We start from the raw sequence: 25,429 nt of genomic DNA, 5'->3' as shown, positions 1-25,429 counted from the left end.
CAATAAGGCAAGCAGCAAAATGCAGTAACCTGTGGCAATTAACCAGAATTCATCTTAAAATTGTATGATTTATGTCATAACATTCGATTCTAATTGGTTTACTGTAGTGGGTAGTTTGCTTTTAGCGCTGCCCTATCAGATAATTCTGAAGGTCTTGCACCGTTTAAACCTGTTGTTAAACCATACTTTACATGCAGGCTCTTGCACATAGCATTTTTTCTGTGATTCTCACTATTTGTATTGTTTTCCATAAAATAATAATTAATACCTGCCAGCTGATCGTAAACTAATTATTTTCCCTGCAGAGGATCAAAACTGTGTTTGATTTGGTGTTTGCTTTAATTGGGATTTTTCAGTGTGATATGTCTTTAATTGCTGCATGCAGTAGCTTTTGTTTAAAGTTTATATCTTTTTTCATTTTGTATTAAAATTCGTTAGTCTAAGCTGAATATTTTTTCATTATTTATGCTAAAATTATCATTTTTATATAAGTCAATTTTAAAGGAAAGCGTTTTTTAGTTTTTTTGACCAGGCTTTTCAGTGAATATCCAAAGTAAGAATTGATAGCATCTAAAATAGCTATACAACATAGGATAGCTGTCCTGTTAGAACAAAATATAAAAAGCCATTCTGTAAAAACAGAAATAATTTTTTTCTGTATCATTCCCACAATTCTAAATTACAAATCCGTTTTGCTTGTATGTTTGCTAGTATTAATATAGAGCGTTTGATGCCGATTTAACTCCAGTAGAAACCTTTTTGATTACACAATGTCCCATTAGGCTAATTATTCTAAAACCATCCCAGAAAATTCTCAACTCACAAGAGATATATAGAACATATTTATAGAAAAGGCAGCATACAATGAAAATAGGACTAATAAGCAGCAGACATTACCAACCAAGTAGATCAGCATTTCTCAGCCTATTCAACATGAATGAACCCTTGAAATAACTTTCCAGGCTCAGGGAACCCCTGCTAAAAGTTACTATATCTACACCCCATGATACATTAGTGTGATGGTTAGTGGGGAGAACCCTCCCTAAATTTGTGATCATTGGGAAGAATTACCCCCTTACAGATAAAAAATATCTATGGTGTCAGTGGAAACTTAAAGTAAAACTATAGGCAAAACTTTCTTTTTCATCCTTGATAGAACAAGGGAGGGTTATAACCCCTGTCAGTTTTTTTTCCACCATCTGTGTCCCATTGAAGACTTTTCCTTTCACTTATTGTCCCATAGCCAAACAGGAAGTGAGAGGAAATCCCCGCAAATGAAGGGAATTCCTTGGGGACCCCCAGGTCACCAGAACTTGTACCCCTATTAGAAGATCTCCCCTCTATTAATTTTCTGGAGACAATTGAAATTTTCTTTTACTTTCACTTTCAATAATAATTGTAAGCAGAACAAATGAATCTCCTTAATAGTAGTACAGACAGCAGTAAAACCTGACAGGTGATCTAATCCCTCTGCACTCTATCCAAAACTAAAAAAAAAAAAAAAAAGTTTTGCCTTTAGTTATACTTTAACTAAGCAGCAGAAATTGCTCATTGCTCAAGGAACCTCTAGCAGGTCTGGAGGAGCCCTGGTTGAGAAACCTTGATCTAGATAGAAAAGGTTCATGTAGCTGTGAAGACATTGATATAGTAATTCATTATTGTCACATGGCAAATATATTTTTTTTAACTTATGAACAAGGCAAAAGTTAGAGCAAGAATTCAAGCTAGGGTTGGTACTACAGTTACGGTGAGAACCAGGATTATGGTAAAGCAGTTTTATAGTCTCTAAAAGTCAGCAGCTACAAATACTTGGCCATTTTAGCATAACAGGGATCAGGTATCTGCCAAAAAAAGGTACCCGATCCCCCCCCCCCCCCCCAAGTCCAACAGTATTATTAAATAAGGGGGAGGGTTTTTTAAAGCAGAACTTACCGTTTAGGGTGAAGTTCCACTGTAAATAGAGAGTATAGTTACGCCAAATGCACCCGTTGCTTCTTTCTGATGGTTTTATATTTATAAAGCTTAAAGCTGTTTATAATTTATATTTTTTATAATTATATATAGTATATTTATTATTTATATTATTATTTTATAATAATAAAGAACACAGCCTTATCTGACCTAGAAACCATGCCAACATGGCATTCTTGGACATCATGAGTAACCTTAATGTTAAAGTGGAACTATAGGCAAAATTTTTTTCTTCATTTGGATAGAGAAATGGTTATAACCCCTGTAAGGTTCATTTTTGCTATCTGTGTACCATTGGGGAGATGTACCTTCACTTTCTGTCACTGAAAATTTATAAACTCTTTTTGGGGCCCCCAGGTCACCAAAACTAGTATCCCCCAGAGAAAGATTTCCCCTCTATTACTTTTCTAGGATCAACCCAAAATTTAGGATTTTCTTTTACGTTCACTTTTGATGATAATAGTAAACAGGAAAAATAGAGAGGGTGAATCTTCCTAATGGGGGCACAGACAGCAATAAAAATGTATAGGTGTTCTAATCCCTCTCCACTTTATCCAACATTTTAAAAAAAGTTTTGCCTTTAGTTATACTTTAACAACATACACACGGATAAATGTGTGCAAACAATAAAAACTGCTCTATGGATTATTGTAGTGCTTCAACATATATTTTATAATATGGTGAGGGAAAAAAACCTCTCTTGGGTATCTTTGCTGTCGGTATCTCCTTTGGGTGATTTAACCTTACTTCTTGTTTCTGGCGACCACACTAGATATGAAGGAAAATCTTTATAACTGGCATAAGGATAGCAACAAAGTCTTACAGTGATTCTACCCACCTAGGGCGGTAAGAATGTGGAACTCTCTTCCACAATTGGTGGTATCAGCTGGGAGTATCGATACTTTTTAAAGACTCTTGGACGTGCATCTCAAAGAACACAATAATCAGGGATATGGAAAATGAATATCGTCACTGACACACACACACACACACATACACCTGCACAGATTGAACTGGATGGACTGTTGTCTTTATTCAACCTTAACTAATATAAGACTGTAGTCACACATACCAAGATGTTGCTATCCTGAACACTACTGAATCTCAAAGTAAAGTGATGGGACTGACATCTTGCTGCCTCTGCTACAGAGAGTGATTCCATAAGGACAAAACAGGCAGCCTTTTAGTGATCCTGCCACTGTTGATCATGGCAAATTGTCAGCATCAGGATTGCTAGCGACAAAGTCACTAGCATGTCATCAGCCTAGGTTTGAGGAGCATCTTATTTGATGCTGAAATAGTTAAAGCCATCAAAAAACGTGCATTAAACTCACAGACCTACTGTTACCTGTTACTTTTTCTAATATATAGGTCATCTAGAGGGGATTGGAAAACTGTAAAATCAGTGTCATGTTCCATGGTTCTGTAGACAGCAGAAAACTTTGAAAAAAAAAAAAAGAAAACTACATGCGCTGCAATCATCAACAAAGCCTCAATTTTTCCATCAATAATCAGGGTTAAAATATTGCATTTATGATTACAGAAACCAATAATAGCAATGGAAACAATCCAGCATAACTAATAGGAGCCAGTTAACTTGGAAGAAAAGGGCCATCTCTGTGGTTATAACTATAATGCTGTTGTAGACAAAATTGTTTACCTGTCAGATTTTTATATTTTACTGATATCTCTTAGGGAGATTCTAAATGAACCCTTTGCACACTACTATACATTTCTGGGGAGATTACCATTTGCTGCCAGTCTCAGTCTCAAATAAGGACATACAGTGCAATAAAGATCTGAAAGAAAATTTGACTGGAGTATAACTGTTTAACACCTCTGCCATGGGAATGGTTGTATCAGTTCTGTTGATTTACAGTGAGCAATAGTCCTGGTGATGGCAGACAGGGCGCAGGGGGAGGCTATGGATGATTGATGATTCTAACAGGAAATGGAGAAATCAGAAAAATAGAAGACTGAACAAAGTCATCTTCATTTGGTACATGATCCTCACACATGACAGCCCATCTCTGCAAACTTGAACCCCCCCCCCCCACCCTTTTACAAGCTTCTGAAACTGTGTTCTACCCACTTAACTCCACTGTATCTATCCATCGCTGGGGGCTCTTTCAGGAGTGGGGGCTAGTGATCCAGTGAGTGGGATTACCACATTCCCAGAGAGGAGCTTTAAGAAGGTAACTGGAAAGTTTCATGCCTCTGCACCACAAGCACCATGCTGTCGCTGATCTTAACGAGAAACTCAAGTCATTTTTCTTTTAAATTAAAAGTCAGCAGCTACAAATACTGGGTCTAAAGTACCCCTGAGCCAGGTTGAAGACCAGCCTCCATCGCTTCAGTGTGCCACTGGGCAGAGTCAGCAGCTCCACTAGTTTACTCAAATGCAGAATGATCTTGAAAAGGGATTATGTTGAAGTAATCTAAGGATCATCTGACTCCCTGAGGGCACTTAGGGTGCAGATCCAGCCACTTAGAACACCTGCTGATCCTATGGTAGGAATACTTTTATTCATATATTTTCAATAGAGCATGCTCACCCCATGGTGACTTGACTGTCACCTCCAGGGGCACTGCCACACAACTTCAAAGCCAAGTTTCTTAATTGCAGAGATCACTGTGATGTGCCTTACTAGAGAAAAAGGACGTATTCCTTTTCTGCAATGCCATGTTTCCCGATTTCTCAGCTAAAATCGAGTGGATGAAATTTCTTGATGCAAAGAGGAGCGTATTAGTTTTTCATATTAAATATGCCATGCTATACTCAGCCTGCCTTGAGTTACTGATGCTGATTGCACATAATATTTTACAAGTCCAGAAGATGTCTTCACCTGGCTTGAACAAACAGATGGTGACAAGGGGTAATCCAACCAACAACTATGCTGCAATAGTAAGTACTATTGCTCATTCTTCTTTCCCAAAGCCCACTTTGCTTTCTACCTGGGGCAGGACTCTGAATTTTCTATTCACTATAACCTCAAATGGATGTTGTGTTTGATAACACCACTTCATCTCTCTTTTTGTGAGGCCTAAATTTGAATATTCCATTTAGAATTCACCCACTGCCTTATATGTGCCAGCCAGCAGCTCTTGCTCTATAAAGGCATCTGGCTAAGGTAGAATCTCCTGTTTCTTTTTTGTAGATAAATTTTCTTCTCTTTACTTCACCAGCAGTCTGCTAAATTTATTTTTCCTTGCCACCTACTCCAATTTGGTCATACTCTGCGTTTTACATTAACCCTGCCTTTGACTATGTCTTGGGGCTGTTACTCTTTTGTAACTTTACTCACATAAGTTAATGACAGTATAGAGCTTTTTTTTTTTAATGCATATAGTTTATTTGTTAGAATGATCCAATATTAATTCATAGCCTCTTTATAACTTAGAAAAATGTAGAATACCCAGGATCTTTGGGGCAAGCCAACGAAAAAAGTGCTTTACCAGCTACCCACTACTGTCAGCAGCACTAATGTAGAAAAGGCTGTTTTATATGTCCAAATCTCAGTGTATGGATTCATCCTTAGGTGATGTCACTGGCCACTTCTACAAGCCCTATTTCAAAAAAGTTGGGACGCTGTGTAATATCTACATTCATACATATATATACAAATCCCATAGACACATTTTATTCACAGTAGAAAAAAAAAGAAAACCTAGCAAATGTTTAAACTGAAACAATGTACCATTTTTAAGAACAAAGGAAGGTAACTTTGAAATTGATGGCAGCAACACATCTCAAAAAAGCCATGTTTACCATGGTGTCACATCCCCTCTTCTTTTAACAACACTCTTTACACGTCTGGGAACTGAGGAGACCAGTTCCTGGAGTTTGAGGGAGGTATGTAGTTCCATTCTTGCTTGATATAGGATTCTAACTGCTCAACAGTCCTGGGTCTTCTTTGTTGTATTTTTATTTTCAAGAAGCACCAAATTTTTTCAAATGGTGAAATGTCTGGATTTCAAGCAGACCAGGTAAGCACCTGGACTCTTCTACTAAAAAGCCATGCTGTTGTCAGATGCACTATGCGGTTTTGCATTGTCCTGCTGAAATATGTCCCTGAAAAAGATGTTATCTGGATGGGAGCATATGTTGCTCTAAATTCTGGATATATCTTTCAGGATTTATGGTACCTTTCCAGATGTGATAGCTGCCCATTCCATACGCACTAATGCATCCCCATACCATCAGAGATGTAGGCTTTTGAACTGAGTGCTGGTAACTAGCCAGAAGGTCCCCCTGCTCTTTATAAACAAAGTATTCTGTACAGGTCACAGAAAAAAGGGAGGTTATCTAGTCAGCTAAGAAAAAATAGAGGGCGCATATAGTTATGTGAACATAGATATTTATTAGAATAATAAGGGAAGTATCAATATACATCCGTGCAAAAATATATCAGTGGATACAATCAGTGTGAATGACAAGAAACAAGACAAACATAACATGTAACAGATCGTAACAGAACCGGCCGGCGTGAGCAAATAACATCAAGAATATATATAATATATAATGAATTGGATCCTATATATCAATTTTGATAAAGTATAGGTTATTCTTGGGAAAGCTCCTAGGGAGGTGTGGATCGGTAATGGGACTGGTGACAGTACTGCACTATTGTGCTGGGAATAGGATCCGATAAAGTCAGTTTAAGTGCATTCAATCATGCATGTGACCATTAGGGAGAGAGCTGGAAGTTATTCTAGTAAGTGTTGCAGCTTTCCTGGTGGGGAGGAGGGTTTGCTTAGTGTTGCTGCTGGGTGGTAGTAGCACCAGTCATTTGCATGTATGGGATTCTTTGGTGGGGACTAGGCAGAGATCTGACAGCTTGTGTCTAGGTCTCTGACCGCGAGGATGCCGTTTCTTCACCCCTATCTTTAGACAGAGTGTCACTCCTGGGTTTACCTTGTGGTTGGTTTATGTCCGTGTGTGAGGGTATCCTGCGATTGCGGGGATTTATGCAGAGCTTAAAGAGGCGGGTAAGTGCACCCGAATTCCACGAGCCGCGTGTGGGGTGATGGCGGGTGTGCGGTTGTGATATGTCACTAGCTCTGACAGCCCTTCGGCTGTTTCTTCACCCCTGGATAGGAAACACAGTACCTCTTAGGTGATCCGTGGAGGGATTCCTCATGTCTTTGTCCCGATTGTCTCCGTGTATGCTGCGGGTGTCTTCCGCCCTCTCGGGCGATCCGCCGCCTGGTAGGAGTAGTGAGGAGGTGTGCCGCCAGGCTGATGACGTTGACGCGTTTCGCTTCTTGTTGCGTAGCTTCGTCTGGACGTCAGACGCTCTTTAGTCCGGAGGACACAGCACTCATGGGTTCTGAAAAGAATGTCAAATTTTGATTTGTCTGACCAACAGTTTTCTACTTTACAACAGACCAGTTTAAGTTAGCTTAGGCCCTAGAGAAAATGGTGGCATTTCTGGATCAGGTTCATATATGGCTTGTTCTTTGCATGCTAGAGCTTTACCTTTTAAATTTTGATGGCATGGCGAACTGTGTTCACAGATTTTTGGAAGTATACCTGACGCCATGCAGTGATGCCCATCAGAGGATCATGCCTGTTTTTAATGCAGTGCCGTCTGAGGGCCCGAAGATCATGAACATCCAGTATTATGTTTCAGCCTTCTCCCTTGCACACAGAGATTTCTCCAGATTCTCAGAATCTTTTGATGATATTATGTAACATAGATGATGATATATTTTAAAGTCTTTACAATTTTTTTATTATGTTGAGAAACATTATTCTGAAATGGTTTGGCAAGTTTTTAGCTTTTCACAGATTGGTGAATCTGCTCATCTTTACTTCTGAGACATTCTGACTGTTTAGGATGCTCTTTTTATACCCAATCAAGTTATTGACTTGTTGCCAATTAACCTAATTAGTGGCAACATTTTCTTCCAGCTCTTCCTTGCTAGTACCACTTACTTTGCCAGCTTATTGTTGCCCTATCCCAAAATTTTGAGACATGTTACTGCCTTCAATTTCAAAATTGGTTTATTTTTTCCCTAAAATTGTACATTTTCTCAGTTTAAACATTTTTTTATGTTTTGTATTTTCTATTGTGACTAAAACATGGGTTTATGAGTTTTGCAAATCATTGCATTTTGTTTGTTATGTAGATTTTATACAGCGTCACAATCTTTTTGTAATTGGGGTTGTATATAATTCACATTCAGCCTCTAAGATGTTAGCACCACTTAGCTACATGCCTTGAGTAATGTACAGTGAACTCCTGGGCAAGAGAGTTTTTACCTTATCGAAACCTGCTGTGGTTGATGAGCAGAATTTAAAAACTATGTAATTAAGTGTTGGGATTTAGATGTGGGCATACATAAGGCAATTCACTTTCTAAATACTTTATTCATTTGGTCTTGGGGTGTTGTGTACGTGTAAGGGCCATTCTTGTCCTGGCTTGAGCACCGTCAAACACCATTACAGCATTAAAAGGAGGTTAAAAGTAGCTTCCCAGTAACTGGGAAAAAATGATTATCTTTTCTGTGTTACAAAGTGGAAGAAGTAATGTCAGATACTCTATAATTTATCAGTTGCCGTTGTTCCAGTTTAGTTTCCATAGTCAAACTAATAAATTATGCTTTACTTTGTAATACCCAATGTGATTGCCACATTTTGTCCTTGTTTTTCTGATTGGCATGATACTAACTTGGATGCTCCTTGTGATATCCATATATATCTTTTTTTAATATTGGGTATTAAAATTCAGTTCTTATTACCCTTATGACGTGAAGGGTGTGCAGATTAGCAGAGGTAATTAGCACTGTTTAAAAAAGGAGGGGAATGTACAAAGTAGCTGTTTTTAGCAATTTTAAAAGTATTTGTGAACTTTATCCTGCTTTTGAAATCGTCCAGGGACCTTCACTAAATATCAGTTTACACCAATTCATTTTCTGGTATAGTGTGCTTAGTGTTCCCAACCGCAAACTTTACTGCTACCCCAGTAACTTCTAATTTGCCAGGATATGGGTTTAGGAGGAAACCTGCCTGAAGTAAAATTCCTACAAAACCCTGTGATGGAAACCTTCATTCTCTGCCTCTTGGGCCTTGAAACTGGATGTGCTTTGCGTTGATAACATTACAGGTTTGCAACCAGGTTTTGAAGAAAGATATTATCAACCCCTTGCTTTTCTCACAACAATTTTGCTTTGGGATAGATCCTTTTTTAAAGTCAGATAATGGAAGCTAGGATTTAAAATTAGGTATTATCAATCCCTTGCTTTTCTCACAAAAATGGTGCTTTGGGATTTGTTCCCTTTAAAGCCCAATAAAGCACACTTGAAAAATATGAATTATAAGGGTCAGCCAGGTTTTGCACACCTCTGGCTTAATGCAACATCTTTTACGCTTCCTAGGGCCATTCCACATGAACTCCTTGGTTTGACTCCTGACCTTCCACTATACAAGGGTTAGTGGGTAAACATAATAAAAAATTATACAGTTTGAATGAGTAATATTTTATATATTACAAATATTTGTTCACAGGTATATTTTTATATATGATTTATATAAAATAAAAATATACTATATGACTAAAAGTGTGTTGACAATTTACCAGCAGCATTTTGTGATTTTGTTGGACGTCACATTCCAAACCCATGAACATTAATATTGGGTTGGTCTACCCTGTATGACTAGAACAGCCTCCACTATTCAGAGAAAGGTGTTTTTTTTTTTTTTTTTTTTTTATACGATTCTGTATCTGTGGGAGTTTGTGCCAATTTATCCAAAAGAGCATTTCTGAGGACATTGGACTAGAAGAACTGGCTCACAATCTGCATTCCAATTCATCCTAAACATGTTTAGTAGGGTTTAGGTCAGGGCTCTGTGTAGGCCACTCAAGTTTTTCTATACCAAACCTATCAAACTGTGTTTTTATAGACCTGGCTTTAAGCACAGGGGCACAGTCATGTCGGAGCAGTAAACAGCCTTTCCCAAATTGTTGCCAAAAGATTTTGAAGTGATACTAAACAGAGAAGTGATAATTGCCATAATTCATTCACATAAATCATATATATCATGCCACTGAATTAAAAAAAAAAAAGCATTTTCAGAAGAAAAAATCAAATTCAATTATAAATAAATAAAAAAAAAAAAACTGTTTTATAGCTCCCTATAAATCTTTATTGAACATCAAATGTGTATTTTTGTGCATTAATTTGGTGTAGGTGGAGTCAACGTTGATTGATTCTAGCTTTCATTTTGTTCAGATGGCATCTACATCCAAGGCTTTTTTTTTTTAATTTTCCACGTATTAGCAATTACATTAGATATATTCATATAATACTGATTTAAAACAAAAAAAAAACTAGCTTTTATGTTAGTTTCTTAGTGAATGTAATCAATCAGCATACTACATCCCGCCCCCGTAGTGTTTAGCAATAGGAAGACATGGAGGAGGAGGGAGTGGTGTGTCATGTACCTCTGTGTAAACACCCACGTGTGTGACTCTATAGTCACATGGGCTGCACAGATAAGAAAAGGAGCGAATGAAGAGCTTAGAAGGGAACTGAAATTGAGCATGATCAGTAGAGGACACCAGCTGGTCTACTCAATCTTAGCCTGCAGTGGGGATCCAGAGAAGATGGGAGGGACAGCTGAAGGCAGAATCAACCAGGTATATTTCACTCTATACAAAACAAATGCTTTAGTGGCCTGAGATAATGAGAATAAGAGTTTTCCTTAGTCCGTGTTTAATGACAATTTAAGCCAACAATGGTCTATAGTGTCTTTATATGTTGTAAAATTAACAGTACTCTTTATTGGAAACATCTGAACCCAGTAATTTGGAGAAAAGTCCACATACTTTTGGTCAAATAGGTAGGTGTGATGGACTGGTGTCCATAAATGTAATCCTATAGAGTAGATTTATATACAATACTGCATACTTTTTGTGAAGTGTATAAATCAGGCTTTTGTATTATTAAACTTTGGAGAAAAGGGAGTGAATAAATATTTTGCATATGATTCCAAAAATAGAAATTACTGATAATTACAAAAAGATCTGTCATATATAGATCATATGCCAGGTTACTATAACCTGATCACCGACAGACAGATTTTGATTGTGTTTTTCTCCAAAAATATATAAGTAATCAGGTTATTGACAGTTCAAGCAGAATAAAGCGTATATAACCTAAAATGTTTATATTCATATTTTACATTTTATCTGTTAAGCAGCGAAGCGTGAACTCCTTTTTCTTTTGCCTAAGTGGTAACCCTGTAGTGCATCTGCTGTCTGAAAACTAACAGTGACATGGTGAATGTTTTTTTTTTTTTTCTGTATGATTGACAACTTAATCACTGGAAAAATCCACTGTGACAGAAAGGTTTCTAACCCGTCATCTCTCAGACTTGTAATCTTGCCATCACATCCTTTTTTTCCTGCTGGGCAACTGCCCAGCCTTCTAAGCAGGAGACTTGTATGTTTTGTGCTGTATACTTCAGTGTAATAAAATGTTAAAATGGAAGATTACTATGTTATGAATAATGGTATATACCATCAATTAGTAAGAAAATTCTGCTATTTAAAATGCCACTGAAAATAAATCAGCCTTTGCTTCCAGAACAAACCAGGCAGTATAGTTATTAGGAACTTCGACACAGTCTGTGCTCACACACTAATTACCAAAATACTTGAGTGAATTCATTTTATGTGTCTCCTGTTATTATCTCATTTAATAATTGATAATGTTGTAATGCATACATTTACTAGATTAGGCATGCGAATAGGGAGCACAGTGCACCATGTGTCACACAATACTTTGTGGCAGTCCTTTTTTAAGTACAGTATGCTTTAACATCTCCACATTTTTGTAGGCTGGCTGCCCTTTTAAAGAGGGACATGACTTTGATGCAGCTTAATAACTCTTATTATACAATCATCTTGCTTCATTAATACACACAGGTGCCAGGTCTTGACATCTGACATAAATAACATAAGAATGTTGATACCTCCTTAGAGAAGGATGTATGGGGTATTGTAAACATAGTTTCTCAACCAGTGACATTTGGACCTCCAGAGGATACTTCTGGCAGGTTTAATTGGTACATATGTCTGATAAAGTAAAACTTTAATATCAGTTTAATGTTTTAGTAACTGACCCATGTGAAGTCATACCGAGTGATTTATTTTGGTTATTTTTATTTGCAAAAGGGAAAATCTGGAAACTGCCCTAATTAAAGGGCAGTGGCAATACATTTACATTTCAAAAAGAAATGAGTAAACTTATATCAGAGGTTCTGGATCCCTAGAACCCCTCAATACCAGCTCACATGTCCTTGTCACTGCCTTGCAGTAGGTCTGGGAGTTCCCCTGGTTGGTACAGTTTCTGTCCCATACTGTTTTGTATGTTGGCCTAGGTTGCTTCAGTCACATATGGCTCTTAAGGGGTTTGTTCCCCCTTAAATAATTTTTCTTTGTGTAGCAGTCAAGGTGATTTAGTCACACACTGCAGTTATTCTTCCTTCTCTACAGGGGTACATCTATTACCCTTGTTTGTACAGTTATCTCGCTTAGTTGCAAACTACAACTACTTAGTCATGCTAGGCCATTTACCCTTCTGCTCTGCAGTTGGCCGGTGAGTCATACTTCACTGTTGCTGACTGACACGTGGCCTGTTCTAAAAGGGCTTATGGTGCAACCTTGGCTTCCTCCTTATGTGAGGGCCTCGAGTGTTCCAGTCTCTCTTGATCATTTTCCCCCCTGTTTCATAGCTGGGTTGTGAGCCCACTTTGTATGTAGATTTGCTTGAGGGGTGTGCCCTGTTAGTAAGAAACTGTCTGAAGTTTAGATTTGTTTATTTTATCCTATATGCTTGTTGTACAAACCATTGAAAAACTTTGTATGTTGTGTTTTCTGCCTTGCTGAAAATAAAAAGCAGGATAAACTTGCTTGGACTGTTTCTTTGTGTCCTTGTCTCATGCATGGTTTTCCACTCCCAATACTATTTGAGCATTCCCTCCTTATGAGTTAAGTTCAAGGAAGTGCATGCTCCCGCCTGGACTTATCTGTATTACTTACATCTAACAGGTTTATGGCATCCCCAGAGGATACACTCAGGACTCTGAGAGGGGAGAAGCACACAAAAGTCATGCCTGTCACTTCCTTTGCTGCCAACTCACAGAAGCCTTTGTATTTTGTGAATGACTTGACATAATACAAAGGCTTCTGTGCTTTGTCAGGAGGAGGGGAGGAGTGGGCATAGCAGCTTTATCGACTCTGCACCTAAAGAAGCTGAGACCAGAGGGTCCAAAATTTTTGGAGCTTTGTAAGCTCTCTTCTTTGAGAGCCGTATACCTGTCAGATGTAAAAGCGATAAGTCCACAAGGTGACATGCACCTCATTAAACTTGAAAAATATGTAAACCAACATTTCATATTCCTGAGATGTACCTGCTGTACCATGTACTTGTATGAAAATTATCCTCTTCTCTTTGCATTGCTTTCTTTGTGTGGAATCCCTGTTGTTCCTGCCAGTCCACCTGCTTTCCTATCAAAAGATATAAGTACTGTTGCTCTTCCTCCCCTCAGCTCTTATGCAGCTGTAAACAGAGGAGGGAAATGGGTATTTATTTTTTATCCATTAACATTTAATTGAGTGTAAAGTATAATAACAAAAGAAATCGCAATACATTCGAGAGTACAAGTAAAGCCGCCCAACGGCGGATCAAAGCTTAAACACAGATAACGGAGAGAAAGAGAGAGAGAGAGAGACCCTATTCACTTGAATGGGTCGCGGGCAGTAGTGTTCACCAAAGCCTTTCGGGATATAATTCCTGCTGCAGCCACAAAATAAAGCATCACATATGCAACATATGTCCATTCCCGGCTGCTAAAGAGGGAGCACTTGACGAGGTGGTAAAATCCCCAGGTCCTTCATAATCCTCTATAAGTGCTCGGTCTATTTTCAGTATATACAAAGCCAAATGTATCGGAAGTATTTTTCCTAAATCATTTTGTTGCGGTTTATATGAATCCCTGAGACTCAGGGTTGTGGCACAGCAATCAAAGCATACTTTATAGGTACAAGGAAGCCCAGGTTTTGTTTAACTACAGCCCTTAAGCCCCCCCCCCCCCACTATCATGTTTGGCCACACCCATTTTTTTGCTCTTTCTGTTGCTCAGTGTGTGGTCCCAGTTCATAAGAAGTAACTTGTTAGTATAGTCCTTTTGCAACAGTGCATTATCCCTTTGTTGAAAGATGCTAACTTGCTGGCCCTAAAACGTCCTGTCCACATCAAGCTTTAGGAAAAGTTCAGTAATCTGATATGGATGGACCAAAATGCAAATTCAGGTTACTCCTCTTAAAGCCAGCCCTTGACGGAAAGGCCATAGATGGATCAGGGAGTCGATGGGATAACCATAGGTTGAAGGAAAGAAAATTACTTAATGTATGGCCAGCCTAAGTTGGCAAGCTCCAACCTCCCTGCACATACTGTGTTGTCATGTCATAGGAACATTAGCAGCAATAGAACAAACAATCATCTGTCAATGTATAATTTAGGGCTAACTGAAGGTATGTTCTTTGTTGTGTTTACAGATCCTGATTTCACTTTGTATCAGTAAGGCTGGCCATATATTAAGGGCCCCTACACACGGGGTGGTCTCCATTGGAGTCCACCTGCTCAGCAGGGAATCTGTCCACTGATCCCCGCTGAGCAGGTGGATGGCTGGTCGGTGTCCACTCCGCTTGTTTACAGCGGACACACACACAAGCCTGCCCTCTTCTATGGATGCTCAGATGTAAACAGACCACCTGTCCATTTACACCCAACTGCCATCCGATCTGCCAGATGGATGGAGAATGGGTCCCTGACCGTCTGTCTGTTTTAAGCAGACAGTATCGGATGTTCAGGGGTGTCAATGGACACATGTCTGTTGACACCTGCAGCTCCATGGAGGAGAATGGAGGGCCCGCCTCAAAAACTGACAGGTGGACCCGATCGGTCCGCCCGTGTGAAAGGGCCCAAAGCAATTTTGAAAATCACTCAATTCCCCCATAAACGCATTCGGTGTTGATGAAAAAATCCCTCCTGCTGCACTGTTGTATTCCTGACAGTGGGAGATTTCCCTACTGTCAGAATACACTGATTACTGCTGCCAGCTATAGCCAGTGACAGTAGTCACACAAAAAAAATCTGATAGGCTGCTTGTACTGAAATTGATCAATAGATTGACTTCAGTATAACCAGTCTGCCCATAGATGGATTGAAATTCGTCAAGTTCCTGCTGAACTGGCTGAATTTTGATCCGTCTATGGCCTGCTTAAGTCCCTAATGCTGGCTGTAGATTTAGAGCGAGGAGAGTATGTAACATCAAATGGCTTGTGGTCTGACAATTTATAAATCGAATCCTTAAACGTGTATAACGTTTTTTAAATCCCCCAACAGAAAAAGCCTCATCTTTAATGTGAGAGTATTGTTTTTCATTAGTAAGTGCCCTGCTTGCATATTTTATAGGTCTGTAATCCCTAGCCTTTTTTTTTTTTTTTCAGATAGGGTGGCACCTAAGCCCACAGGACTTGCATCAGCAATAGTTTGGATCAGTGCAGCTAGACAAAAAATGTGGTAGTCCTGGCACTGAATGCTTCCTGTTAAATTGCACCTTGTTTCAGTGTACCTGAATTAATTTAATTGTTGCATAGAATTTACTAACAGCTGCTATCTTTGAACTCAAAAACACTACCAACTTCTTTTGAGGTGCTCTGCATCTGAAACACACTATGAACCAATGCCTTCCCCCAACATGACATCATTTAAAGTTTGCGGTTTAACTTTAGAGAGTCAAGCTTTTTCCTTTAATCACTGTAGTGCCACATGAAGTTCTTATTGTGCTCATATTTGTTTTTTTTTTACCACTAACTAATATAATCTGAACTTATGAGTTCCTTTATAACCATTCAATACTTTTTGAATCACATATCAATAAACTTCCCAGGCTAAGGATATGCTAGACCTTATTATTTTTATACAGGATTTATATGGCCCCCAACAGTTTGTGCAGCACTTTACAATATAAAGGGAGACAGTAAAGTTACAATACAATAATATACAAGAGGTAAAGAGGGCTATGCTTATAAGAGCTTACAATCTAACAGGGTGGGGCAAATGGTACAAATGTTTATAACTGTGGGGGATGAGCTGATGTAAGTGATAAAAGTTCAGTTAGTTGGAGATGTGAAAGGCTTCCCTGAAGAGATGAGTTTTCAGGGCTCACCTAAAGGCAGCCAGAGTAGAATATAGCCAAAGAGATAGAGGTAGTGAGTTCCAGAGGATGGGAGAGGCTCTGGAGAAGTCCTGGAGACAAGCATGGGTGGGGAAGACAAGGAGGCTTGAGAGCAGGAGGTCTAGAGATGAATGAAGAGGATGGTTTGGGTAATATTTGGAGACAAGATTGGTAATATAGCTCAGAACAGAGTTGTGGATGGCCCTGTATGTTGTTGTTAGTATTCTGAATTTAATTCACTGAGCAAGCAAAAGCCAGAGAGGGAATTGGCAGAGAGGGGTGGCAGACACTGAATGGTTGGTAAGGTAGATGAGTCTGGCAGCAGCATTCTTGATAGACTGAAGAGGAGGAGTTGTAATAGTCAAGGTGAGAGATAACAAGGGAGTGAATGAGTAGCTTGGTAGTTTCATTAGTTAAAAAATAGTGGATTTTAGAGATGTTATGAATGTTGCCATATTGTGTTAAATTTACAGTATTGCCTGTGTAGCAATTGTATAGGTTTTTTTTTTTTAATTCGCTATATATATATATATATATATATATATATATTCTTTTCATGAAAGTGGAGTTAAACTTTAAGGCTTAGTTTACAACTTGGGTTGTGGTAAAAACATGCGGTTGAACCACACTTTTATTGCCCCCCATCCACTTCCCCTAAGTGGCAAAGGCAGCTGTATGGGTATATACACATACTGTGCCAAACATTATCCGCCCACCAAATGCAATCCACTCAAGTGAATGTGTCTGTGTCGCACCTGCAGTGCAATGCGCGTAGTTGTGGTGTGGTGCAGTTTTAACCCCTAACAACTCCACCGACTGGCAAATGCTCTCTGAAGAACGATCCACCATGGATCGTGTTGATCTCATAAGTAATTCTGTAAATTTTCAAACATTTATAACAGTTGTTCATCAAAAGTGTCAGAATAGTGAGATGTGTAATTTAGTACTGACAGGGGTAGTTAAAAGCATTATCCCAAAAGGAAGAAAAACTGTTTCCGTAATTGCTTAAAAGTGTTAACTGGAGTTAGTTTTAATTTGTTAGTCACCTATAAAAAGTTCATCAAAATCTACCAGTCCACCTAACACTGCTGTCTCCATAAGTTGACATTGCTGCTGCCCGCAGGTGGCCACATTGCTCCTTATTATATTATTATTATATATTATTGGCCAGATCATCAGGGATGATCATCTAAGGATTAGTAAGCTTTAACCTGGTCCCATAACTGTCAGTTTTTCCCCCAATTTTGAGCAGCTTGTCTAAACATGTACCCTTAAAAAGGTATGTATCTCAGAATATTGACTCATTTATAGCTTCATATTTAAATTTTCTCCAGTTGCTCGCAGGGTTTCAAAAGTCTCCTGGATTTCAGGTGCATCAGTAGAACTCACTTTTGTTCAGGCACAGCCACTCCCATTGTTGCATCTTTAAAATTGAATCAAACTTTCAGCTTTTTTTAGTTTTGGGAAAGAATATTTCTATGTCCGCAAACCTCAGGTGGTCTACTTGCATGCATATCTAGAAATGTTGCCAATCATATGACCAATATGTGGTGTACCATACAGAAAAATTAAACCATATACATTAACACACAATACTTGATTTTACAACCAGCCAGTGGTCCAGGTGCCTTTTATTTCTTATAATAAATGAATCTAAAATGTTTGGGCTTTACAAAAAAATATTTTTATAAAGGATAATTTTATTGTGAATTGTACCATTAGACCATATGATGTCCAAGATATTTTTTTACATAGCAATCTTGGATACTAAAATAAGATAAAGTCCCTGGCTGCCGAATATATTTGTTGCAAAATCCAGCTTTGTCAGAATAATGGGTCAAGTCCATAAGGCGACAAGTCTGAGTGGACCACATCCATATTAGGGCCTTTTCCACACTGATCCGCTTTGTATTTGTTCTCCTAGACTTACAATTGAGGGTGCCTTTTTGGTGTGCTTTTGCACCAAAAGATTAAGCATTTAGGATTTTTCATAATGCAGCACACCTGCAGTGTGAACAGTTACATAGCATTTAGTGCCAGGTCACACATACTGTATGTGATGGGGGAACCCTGCGAATCCACTGTGGGTTCCTGCATCGCACCCGACTCGCAGACAGTTCACACTGCCATATGCAAATCGCTGGGGGTGTCAATACAAAGTTAAAGACACCCCTAGATCAGTTTGCATATCACAATGCGAACTGTCAGTTCGGACATGAATCAGATTGCATGGGTGTGAACACCCATGCGATCTGATTCTGGTGCGGACCAAAAAAAGGGTTCTGTGCGACTTTGGTCCGAATGCGATGCAAATTCAGCCATACAATCTGTATGACTGAATACGCAATGCACAGACATCGCATGTGATTTTCAGAGCAGTGCACTGCGAATTACATGCGATGGCTGACATTGTATATGTGTGAACCGGGACTTAATGGGGGATAGTTTTCATGTGATTTTGTTGCCCTGGAAAAGCATGGAAAAAGTGCATCAGTATGAAAGGGGTCTTATGCCTAAAACAGTAGCATTGAAGTTCCTAAAGGAATAAAACCATCATGAATGGCACTTATAATGTTAAGTTGAAAGTCTTGCTTATCTATTCTATCCCTGCCCATTGTTTTTTATATACACAACATATTTCTCATCTGCCTTGATGCTTCATTTCATTTCCCCTCCCCTATTTATCATTGCTGACTGAAATGGGTCACACAAGTTAAATCATTCAGAAGTGATAACTCTCATCTGGATTGTACATGTCATTTTTTTTAAAGGCTCGGGAAGGTAGCCTTAGTTCTGTGTAATGTTAGCATCTTTACAAAGTTGTGTGTACTTCACATAAATAATGAGTGTGTGTGTGTGTGTGTGTGTGTGTATATATATATATATATATATATATATATATATACACATACAGTACACTATAGAGTACACCCCTCACATTTTTGTAAATATTTTATTATATCTTTTTCATGTGACAACACTGAAGAAATGACACGTTGCTACATTGTAAAGTAGTAAGTGTACAGCTTGGATAACAGTGTAAATTTGCTGCCCCCTCAAAATGACTCAACACACAGCCATTAATGTCTAAACCAATGGCAACAAAAATGGGTACATCCCTAAGTGAAAATTTCCAAATTGGGCCCAATCAGCCATTTCCCCTCCCCGGTGTCATGTGACTCGTTAGTGTTACAAGGTATCAGGTGTGAATAGGGAGTGGGTGTGTTAAATTTGGTGTTATCGCTCTCACTCTCTTATACTGGTCACTGGAAGTTCAACATGGCACCTCATGAACTCTCTGAGGATCTGAAAAAAAGAATTGTTGCTCTACATAAAGATGGCCTAAGCCTGTGATGGTAACCCTTGACACCAAGATGTTTTGGAACTACATTTCCCATGATGCTCATACACTCTGCAGTGTAGTTTAGCATCATGGGAAATATAGTGCCAAGGTTCGCTGGCCTAGGCTATGAGAAGATTGCCAAGACCCTGAAACTGAGCTGCAGCATGGTGGCCAAGACCATGCATCGGTTTACCAAAACAGGTTTCACTCAGAACAGGCCTGGCATGGTCAACCAAAGAAGTTAAATGCATCTGCTCAGCGTCATATCCAAAGGTTGTCTTTGGGAAATAGAAGTATGAGTGCTGCCAGCATTGCTGCAGAGGTTGAAGGGGTAGGGGGTTAACCTGTGTGTGCTCAGACCATGTGCCGCACACTGCATCAAATTGATCTTCGTGGCTGTCATCCCAGAAGGAAGCCTCTTCTAAAGATGATGCACAAGAAAGCCTGCAAACAGTTTGCTGAAGACAAGCAGACTAAGGACATGGATTACTGGAACCATGTCCTGTGGTCTGATGAGACCAAGATAAACAAATTTGGTTCAGATGGTGTTAAGCATGTGTGGAGGCAACCAGGTGATGAATACAAAGACAAGTGTGTCTTGCCTACAGTCAAGCATGGTGGTGGGAGTGTCAAGGTCTAAGGCTGCATGAGTGCTTCCGGCACTGGGTAGCTACAGTTCATTAAGGGAACCATGAATGCCAACATGTACTGTGAAATACTGAAGCAGAGCATGATCCCTCCCTTTGGAAAAAGGGCCGCAGGGCAGTATTCCAACATGATAACAACCCCAAACACACCTCCAAGTCGACCACTGCCTTGCTAAAGAAGCTGAGGATAAAGGTGATGGACTGGCCAAGCATGTCTCCAGACCTAAACCCTATTGAGCATGTGTGGGACATCCTCAAACGGAAGGTGGAGGAGCGCAAGGTCTCCAACACCCACCAGTTCTGTGATGTCGTCATGGAAGAGTGGAAGAGGACCCCACTTGAAACCTGTGAATTTCTGGTGAATTCTATGCCCAAAGGGTTAAGGCAGTGCTCTCAGTCCTCCAGAAGCCTCCTTTTGAGAATCTTCGGGAGATTCCCCTGTTTACGATGTCCCAGAAGGTGGCCTTTTTGATGGCTATCACCTCTGCGTGCAGGGTGTTGGAATTGGCGGCGTTATCCTGTCGCTCACCTTACTTAGTGGTTCATAGAGTTAAGGTGGTTTTTCGCCCCTGTCTGTCGTTCCTTTAAAAGTTGGTCTCTGATTTTCATTTGAATGAAGACATTGTGTTGCCTTCCCTGTGTCCCAGGCCAAGACATCTGAAGGAAATTGCTTTGCATGCCTTGGATGTGGTCTGGGTGATTAGGGTGTACCTGGCGGCTACGGAGTCTTTTAGGAAGTCAGACTCATTTGTGCTCACAGATGGGCCTCGCTAAGGGTTTTCTGCTTCCTCTGCGACCATTTTCAGATGGATCAGACAGACGGTGATTCAGGCCTTTTCCTTCAAGGGTCAGGTTCCTCCTTTCCCTGTCAAGGTGCACTCTACTCTGGCGCTCAGTGCCTCCTGAGCCTTCCGTCATCAGGCATCAGTGATGCAGGTTTGCAAGGCGGCCACCTGGTCATCGGTGCAGACTTTCACAAAGTTCTATAAAGTGGATGTGTTGGCATCTGCGGATGCTTCTTTTGGCCACAAGGTTTTGCAGGCTGCTCTTTAGAGGATATGGTCCTCTTTGAGGGTGTATTATTTTTTTCAGGTGGGCTCCAGTTGTTTTGGTTGAGCTCCTGTTTACCTGGTTGGCTATAGTTTAGCAAACAAAAAACAAAAAAGGGGATACATAGCCATCATATACCAACCGTGCTACCTGTGAAATTCTTGCCAAATAACCTGGGGCACATATGTGAAAAAACAAAAATATATACCTCTGGGGAAAGGACCACAGTGGCATGAGAAGAGGTTAATAACTAGGCAAGTTCAACCAGTGTAAGATGGACAAAATGCACCCATTTATTTAAAAAATGATATCTGGTAGATAAAAAAATATGTACAACCACACATTGGCATGGATAGCAATGCAGCATGAATACATATCAGTGACTTTAACCCCACCTACATACCCATAGAGGACGAAAGGCAAAAGACATGGACAAGACAGTAAAAACAAAAAGGCAAACAAAAAGACAAAAAAAGCCTTGGGAATTTATTTTTCGCAGTTCTCACACCTCATGTTTAACACTGCTTTGGGATGTCCCAATGGTTAAGAGGATCAAGAGCTGTGTCTGTCAATGAACGAAAGAGAAAATGGGATTTTTGACTTACCGTAAAATCAATTTCTCTAATGTTCATTGAGGGACACAGCACCCTCCCTCTGTGGAGTTGTAATTCTTCTGATACTGCTTGCAAAAAAACTGATTACCTATAGCAGAGAGAAGGAATATACCCCCTGGGGCTGCCCATAGGCGTAGCCAGACTTTTTCTTCTGCCTAGTGTCCTACTCCTGTAGGAGGCAGTATAACAAATGGTTAAGAAGACCAGGAGCTGTGTCTGTCAATGAGCATCAGAGAAATGGATTTTATGGTAACTCAAAATCTCATTTTGTTTCCAGCACATCACACAGATACTTGATTGGATTGAGTTCTAGACAATTTGGAGAACAAGTTGTTGTGTTCCTCAAACCTTTCTTGATTTCATCAGACCAGGCCACCTTCTTCCATTGCTTCATGGCTCAGTTCTGATGCTCACATGCCCATTATAGGGTCTCCTTTGGCACCCTAACTGGTCTGCAGCTATGCAGAACCATACACAACAAACTTCATTGCACTGTGTGTTCTGACACCTTTCTATTAGAACCAGCGTTATATATATATATTTTTTTTTTTTGTTTTAGCAATTTGAGCTACAGTAGCTCTTCTGTTGGATCAGACTACATGAGGCAGCCTTTGCTAACCATGTGCATCAATGATCCTTGGCCGGCTATGACACTGTCCCTAGTTTTCCTTCCTTTGATCTGTTTTGGTAGATTCTGATGACTGTAGACCGCGAACATCTCAGAAAGAGCTACAGTTTCGGAGATGCTCTGACCCAGTTGACCCAGCCAATGGCTCCTGCTGCTGCATCTTAGCCAATCAGGAGGGCGATGCCCAGGAGAGCCTTGGGTCCTGTGCACATTGCTGGATCAGGCTTAGGTAAGTATTAGGGGGGCTGAGGGGGGAGCTGCACACTGAAGGTTTCATGCATAGAAAAAACCTTCAGCCTTTACAACCACTTTAAATAATACCTGGACTAAAAACAAAGTCAGACATTTGAAAATGTGCTGGAGCTGGGCTAATTAGACATGTGTACTGGCCTTTGTCTAATATGAGGATGTATGTTTCTGTTTGAAATGCCGCAAGGAGAAATAGAGAACTGAGGATTTAACCTGATATTTCAAGCTTGCTGACTGTCACGTTTTCCTCCTGTGTGTTAATAAATCATAGATGTTGAATCACAGAATAAAAGTTTTAATTATATGTCTATGCATTTGAACACAGGGAACAGAAACCGAACAAAAAAAAGTTGTTTTAGGCTGATTGATGGGTCTAAAAACTGATGTATGGGCGAGTACTTACATAAAGTGTTTGCCTTGTCTCCTTCTTTACAGAAGATCAATGAAGCGAAGCAGACCCAACGCGAATGTTATGAGAAGGAACTGATTAACCTGCGCATCAAATTTGAGGAGGAGACGTTACAGCTAAAAGAAGCTCATGCAAAGATGTTAGAAGAGATGTCATGGAAACATCAAGCAGCGCTTGAGGCAGCACAAAGCTCTACAAATAAGGAGAAGAGGAAGCTACAGATGGTGAGTCACTGGGAATGCAGACACAACACTTAATTCTTTACCAACGCATCTTAGCTAGCAGTGAAATGCCTGTTATACAGTTTTTTTTAAATGGTTTCAGTTGTGAGTTATAGGCAAATTATCAGCAACCAAATTCCTTCATTTTAACATTTAATAGCACGTTCAGTAAGGTAGTTTAAAGCGCTAAGGTGATTAGCCATGTGCAGAACAAAAAAATGTGTTTTGTTTTGGGTAGATTCATTATGTTACTAAATTAGTTTTGTTTATTCATTTCAGAATCTGATTAGTTTTGTTTAATTTTGTTTTGTTTACTCATTTTTGAAAAAATTCCATGCTGGGTCGATAATGTCACAAGGGGTGGGGTCAACCACTGATGTCATGCCCCTTAGCTGTTTAGGAAACGTCAGATAAAGGAGCAGGAATTCGGCGGGGGAGCGGCGGACAGCATGATTGACAGGGATCTACACTGAGGGCATATGGTCTGGTATGGTTCAGGAGGTCTGGCCTGCCAAGCTGCAGATAAGGGTCTGATATTCTTCTTCATACAGAATTCAAATTGGTTGATCATTTTTCGATCAATCCAAATTCGAATCGTTCTGAAAATTTGGAGTTCGTTAGAAAACAAATCAACTAAACAAAAGTAAATGAATTTTAACTTAAGTAGTTACTATTTCATTCAGAGATTCGAATACATCCGAATCTCCGATTAACCAAAAATCCATCTGCATTTTGCACATCGTCATTATCTGATGCACTGCTTTAATAAGTAAGCAAGGTCTTTTTATTAATGGTAACACAGTAAAATATCACAACCAAGATATAGGTTTGTTCCCCGTTCACACCTGAGCAGGCGTTGTATTTGAAAGTTTTGCAATAGTATACCAAGCATTTTAGAAGCTCATTACAAGCATTTTACATGTGTATTCAAGCTTTAGGCCCCTTTCACATTTGTGGACCGTTCAGATCCGCCTGTCAGTTTTTCAGGCGGATCTGAACGGATGCCCCATGCATCTCTATGGGGCATCGGATGTCAGCGGAGACATGTCTGCTGACATTGCGATCTGATCCTGTCCGTCAAATCCGGAAGAATGGAAACCCTATTTTCCATCCGCCGGGCGGTCTGTTCTCCTCTGATTCCCCCATAGAGGAGAGCGGGTATCTGACACCTCAGTTTCCGCACACAGAGAGGAGCTGTCATCTGCCTGCTCAGCGGGGGATGGGCGGATCGATCGTCGATGGAACGGAGCCGTGTGAAAGCTGCCTTAGGTGTTTTTATTTTAGCCAATAGGAAGCTCTAGGGGGAGAAGATTAGGATTGGAGAGCTGCTGTTTTGTCAGAAAACATGCAACAAAACGCTCATAAAACTCTTCTAAAATCCTCATGTTAAGCATTTTTCAGGTGTTCCTATTGAAGTCTATGGGGCCATTCTGCCTCTAATCTGCCTAAAATAGGCTCTTGTACTTTTGTTAGTGACAAGCATTTTACCACAAGCAACAAAGCACTCAGATGTGAACAAGGGCCATTGAAATCAGATGGGTTTTGTAGGCTGAGCGTATTAGAGCTTCAAGTAGAAAATCGTTCTGGAGGGAACGGGGCGTTAAAGCAGCGTGGTATCATCAACATGTGCAGTGTATGCAGTTCACATATCCTGGAGGCTTCTGATGTGAAGGGAGGGCTCTGATGTGAAAAGGGGACTGAGAACTCTGATGTGAAGTATGTACTCTGATGTATAGAAGGACTCTGATTTAAAGAGGGCTCTTATGTGAAGGGGGACTGTGCTTCCACACCATCTCATTCTTTATAATATGCTGTCTTTTCCTTATTCCACACTGATCATTCTATAGAATGTGGTTTACATTTCTTATTCCACGAGGGCCGATCCAAGGGTCACAGGCGCCTGGGTGCAAAAAATTTTATGGCGCCCCCCCATGGCCATGGTCATCTTACTAACTCCTCCCATTTACAAATGTTTCTATGTCAATGGCTCAAACACAGAGATGCTCCCCTAAGAAGTCTTCCTTACCCCGGGACCCTCCCATGATC

At 39.9% G+C, this 25,429-nt stretch overlaps 1 protein-coding gene across 6 annotated transcripts in view; it reads left to right on the top strand.

Moving 5' to 3' along the window:
• FAM184A (family with sequence similarity 184 member A) overlaps positions 1-25,429 on the top strand; it is a 322,784-nt gene that overhangs the window by 176,056 nt on the left and 121,299 nt on the right. For all 6 annotated transcript variants that reach the window (XM_082249799.1, XM_082249803.1, XM_082249800.1 and 3 more), the window contains one exon: positions 23,189-23,386. In XM_082249799.1, the coding sequence (XP_082105925.1) occupies positions 23,189-23,386 (198 nt within the window). The remainder of the gene's footprint in view (positions 1-23,188; positions 23,387-25,429) is intronic.

The sequence above is a fragment of the Pelophylax lessonae genome (genome assembly GCF_965119305.1).
Source record: "Pelophylax lessonae genome assembly, chromosome: 3".
Classification (NCBI taxonomy): Eukaryota; Metazoa; Chordata; class Amphibia; order Anura; family Ranidae; genus Pelophylax; species Pelophylax lessonae.
Note: the sequence above shows the minus strand (reverse complement) of the source record. Positions and strands in the feature narration are given on the sequence as shown.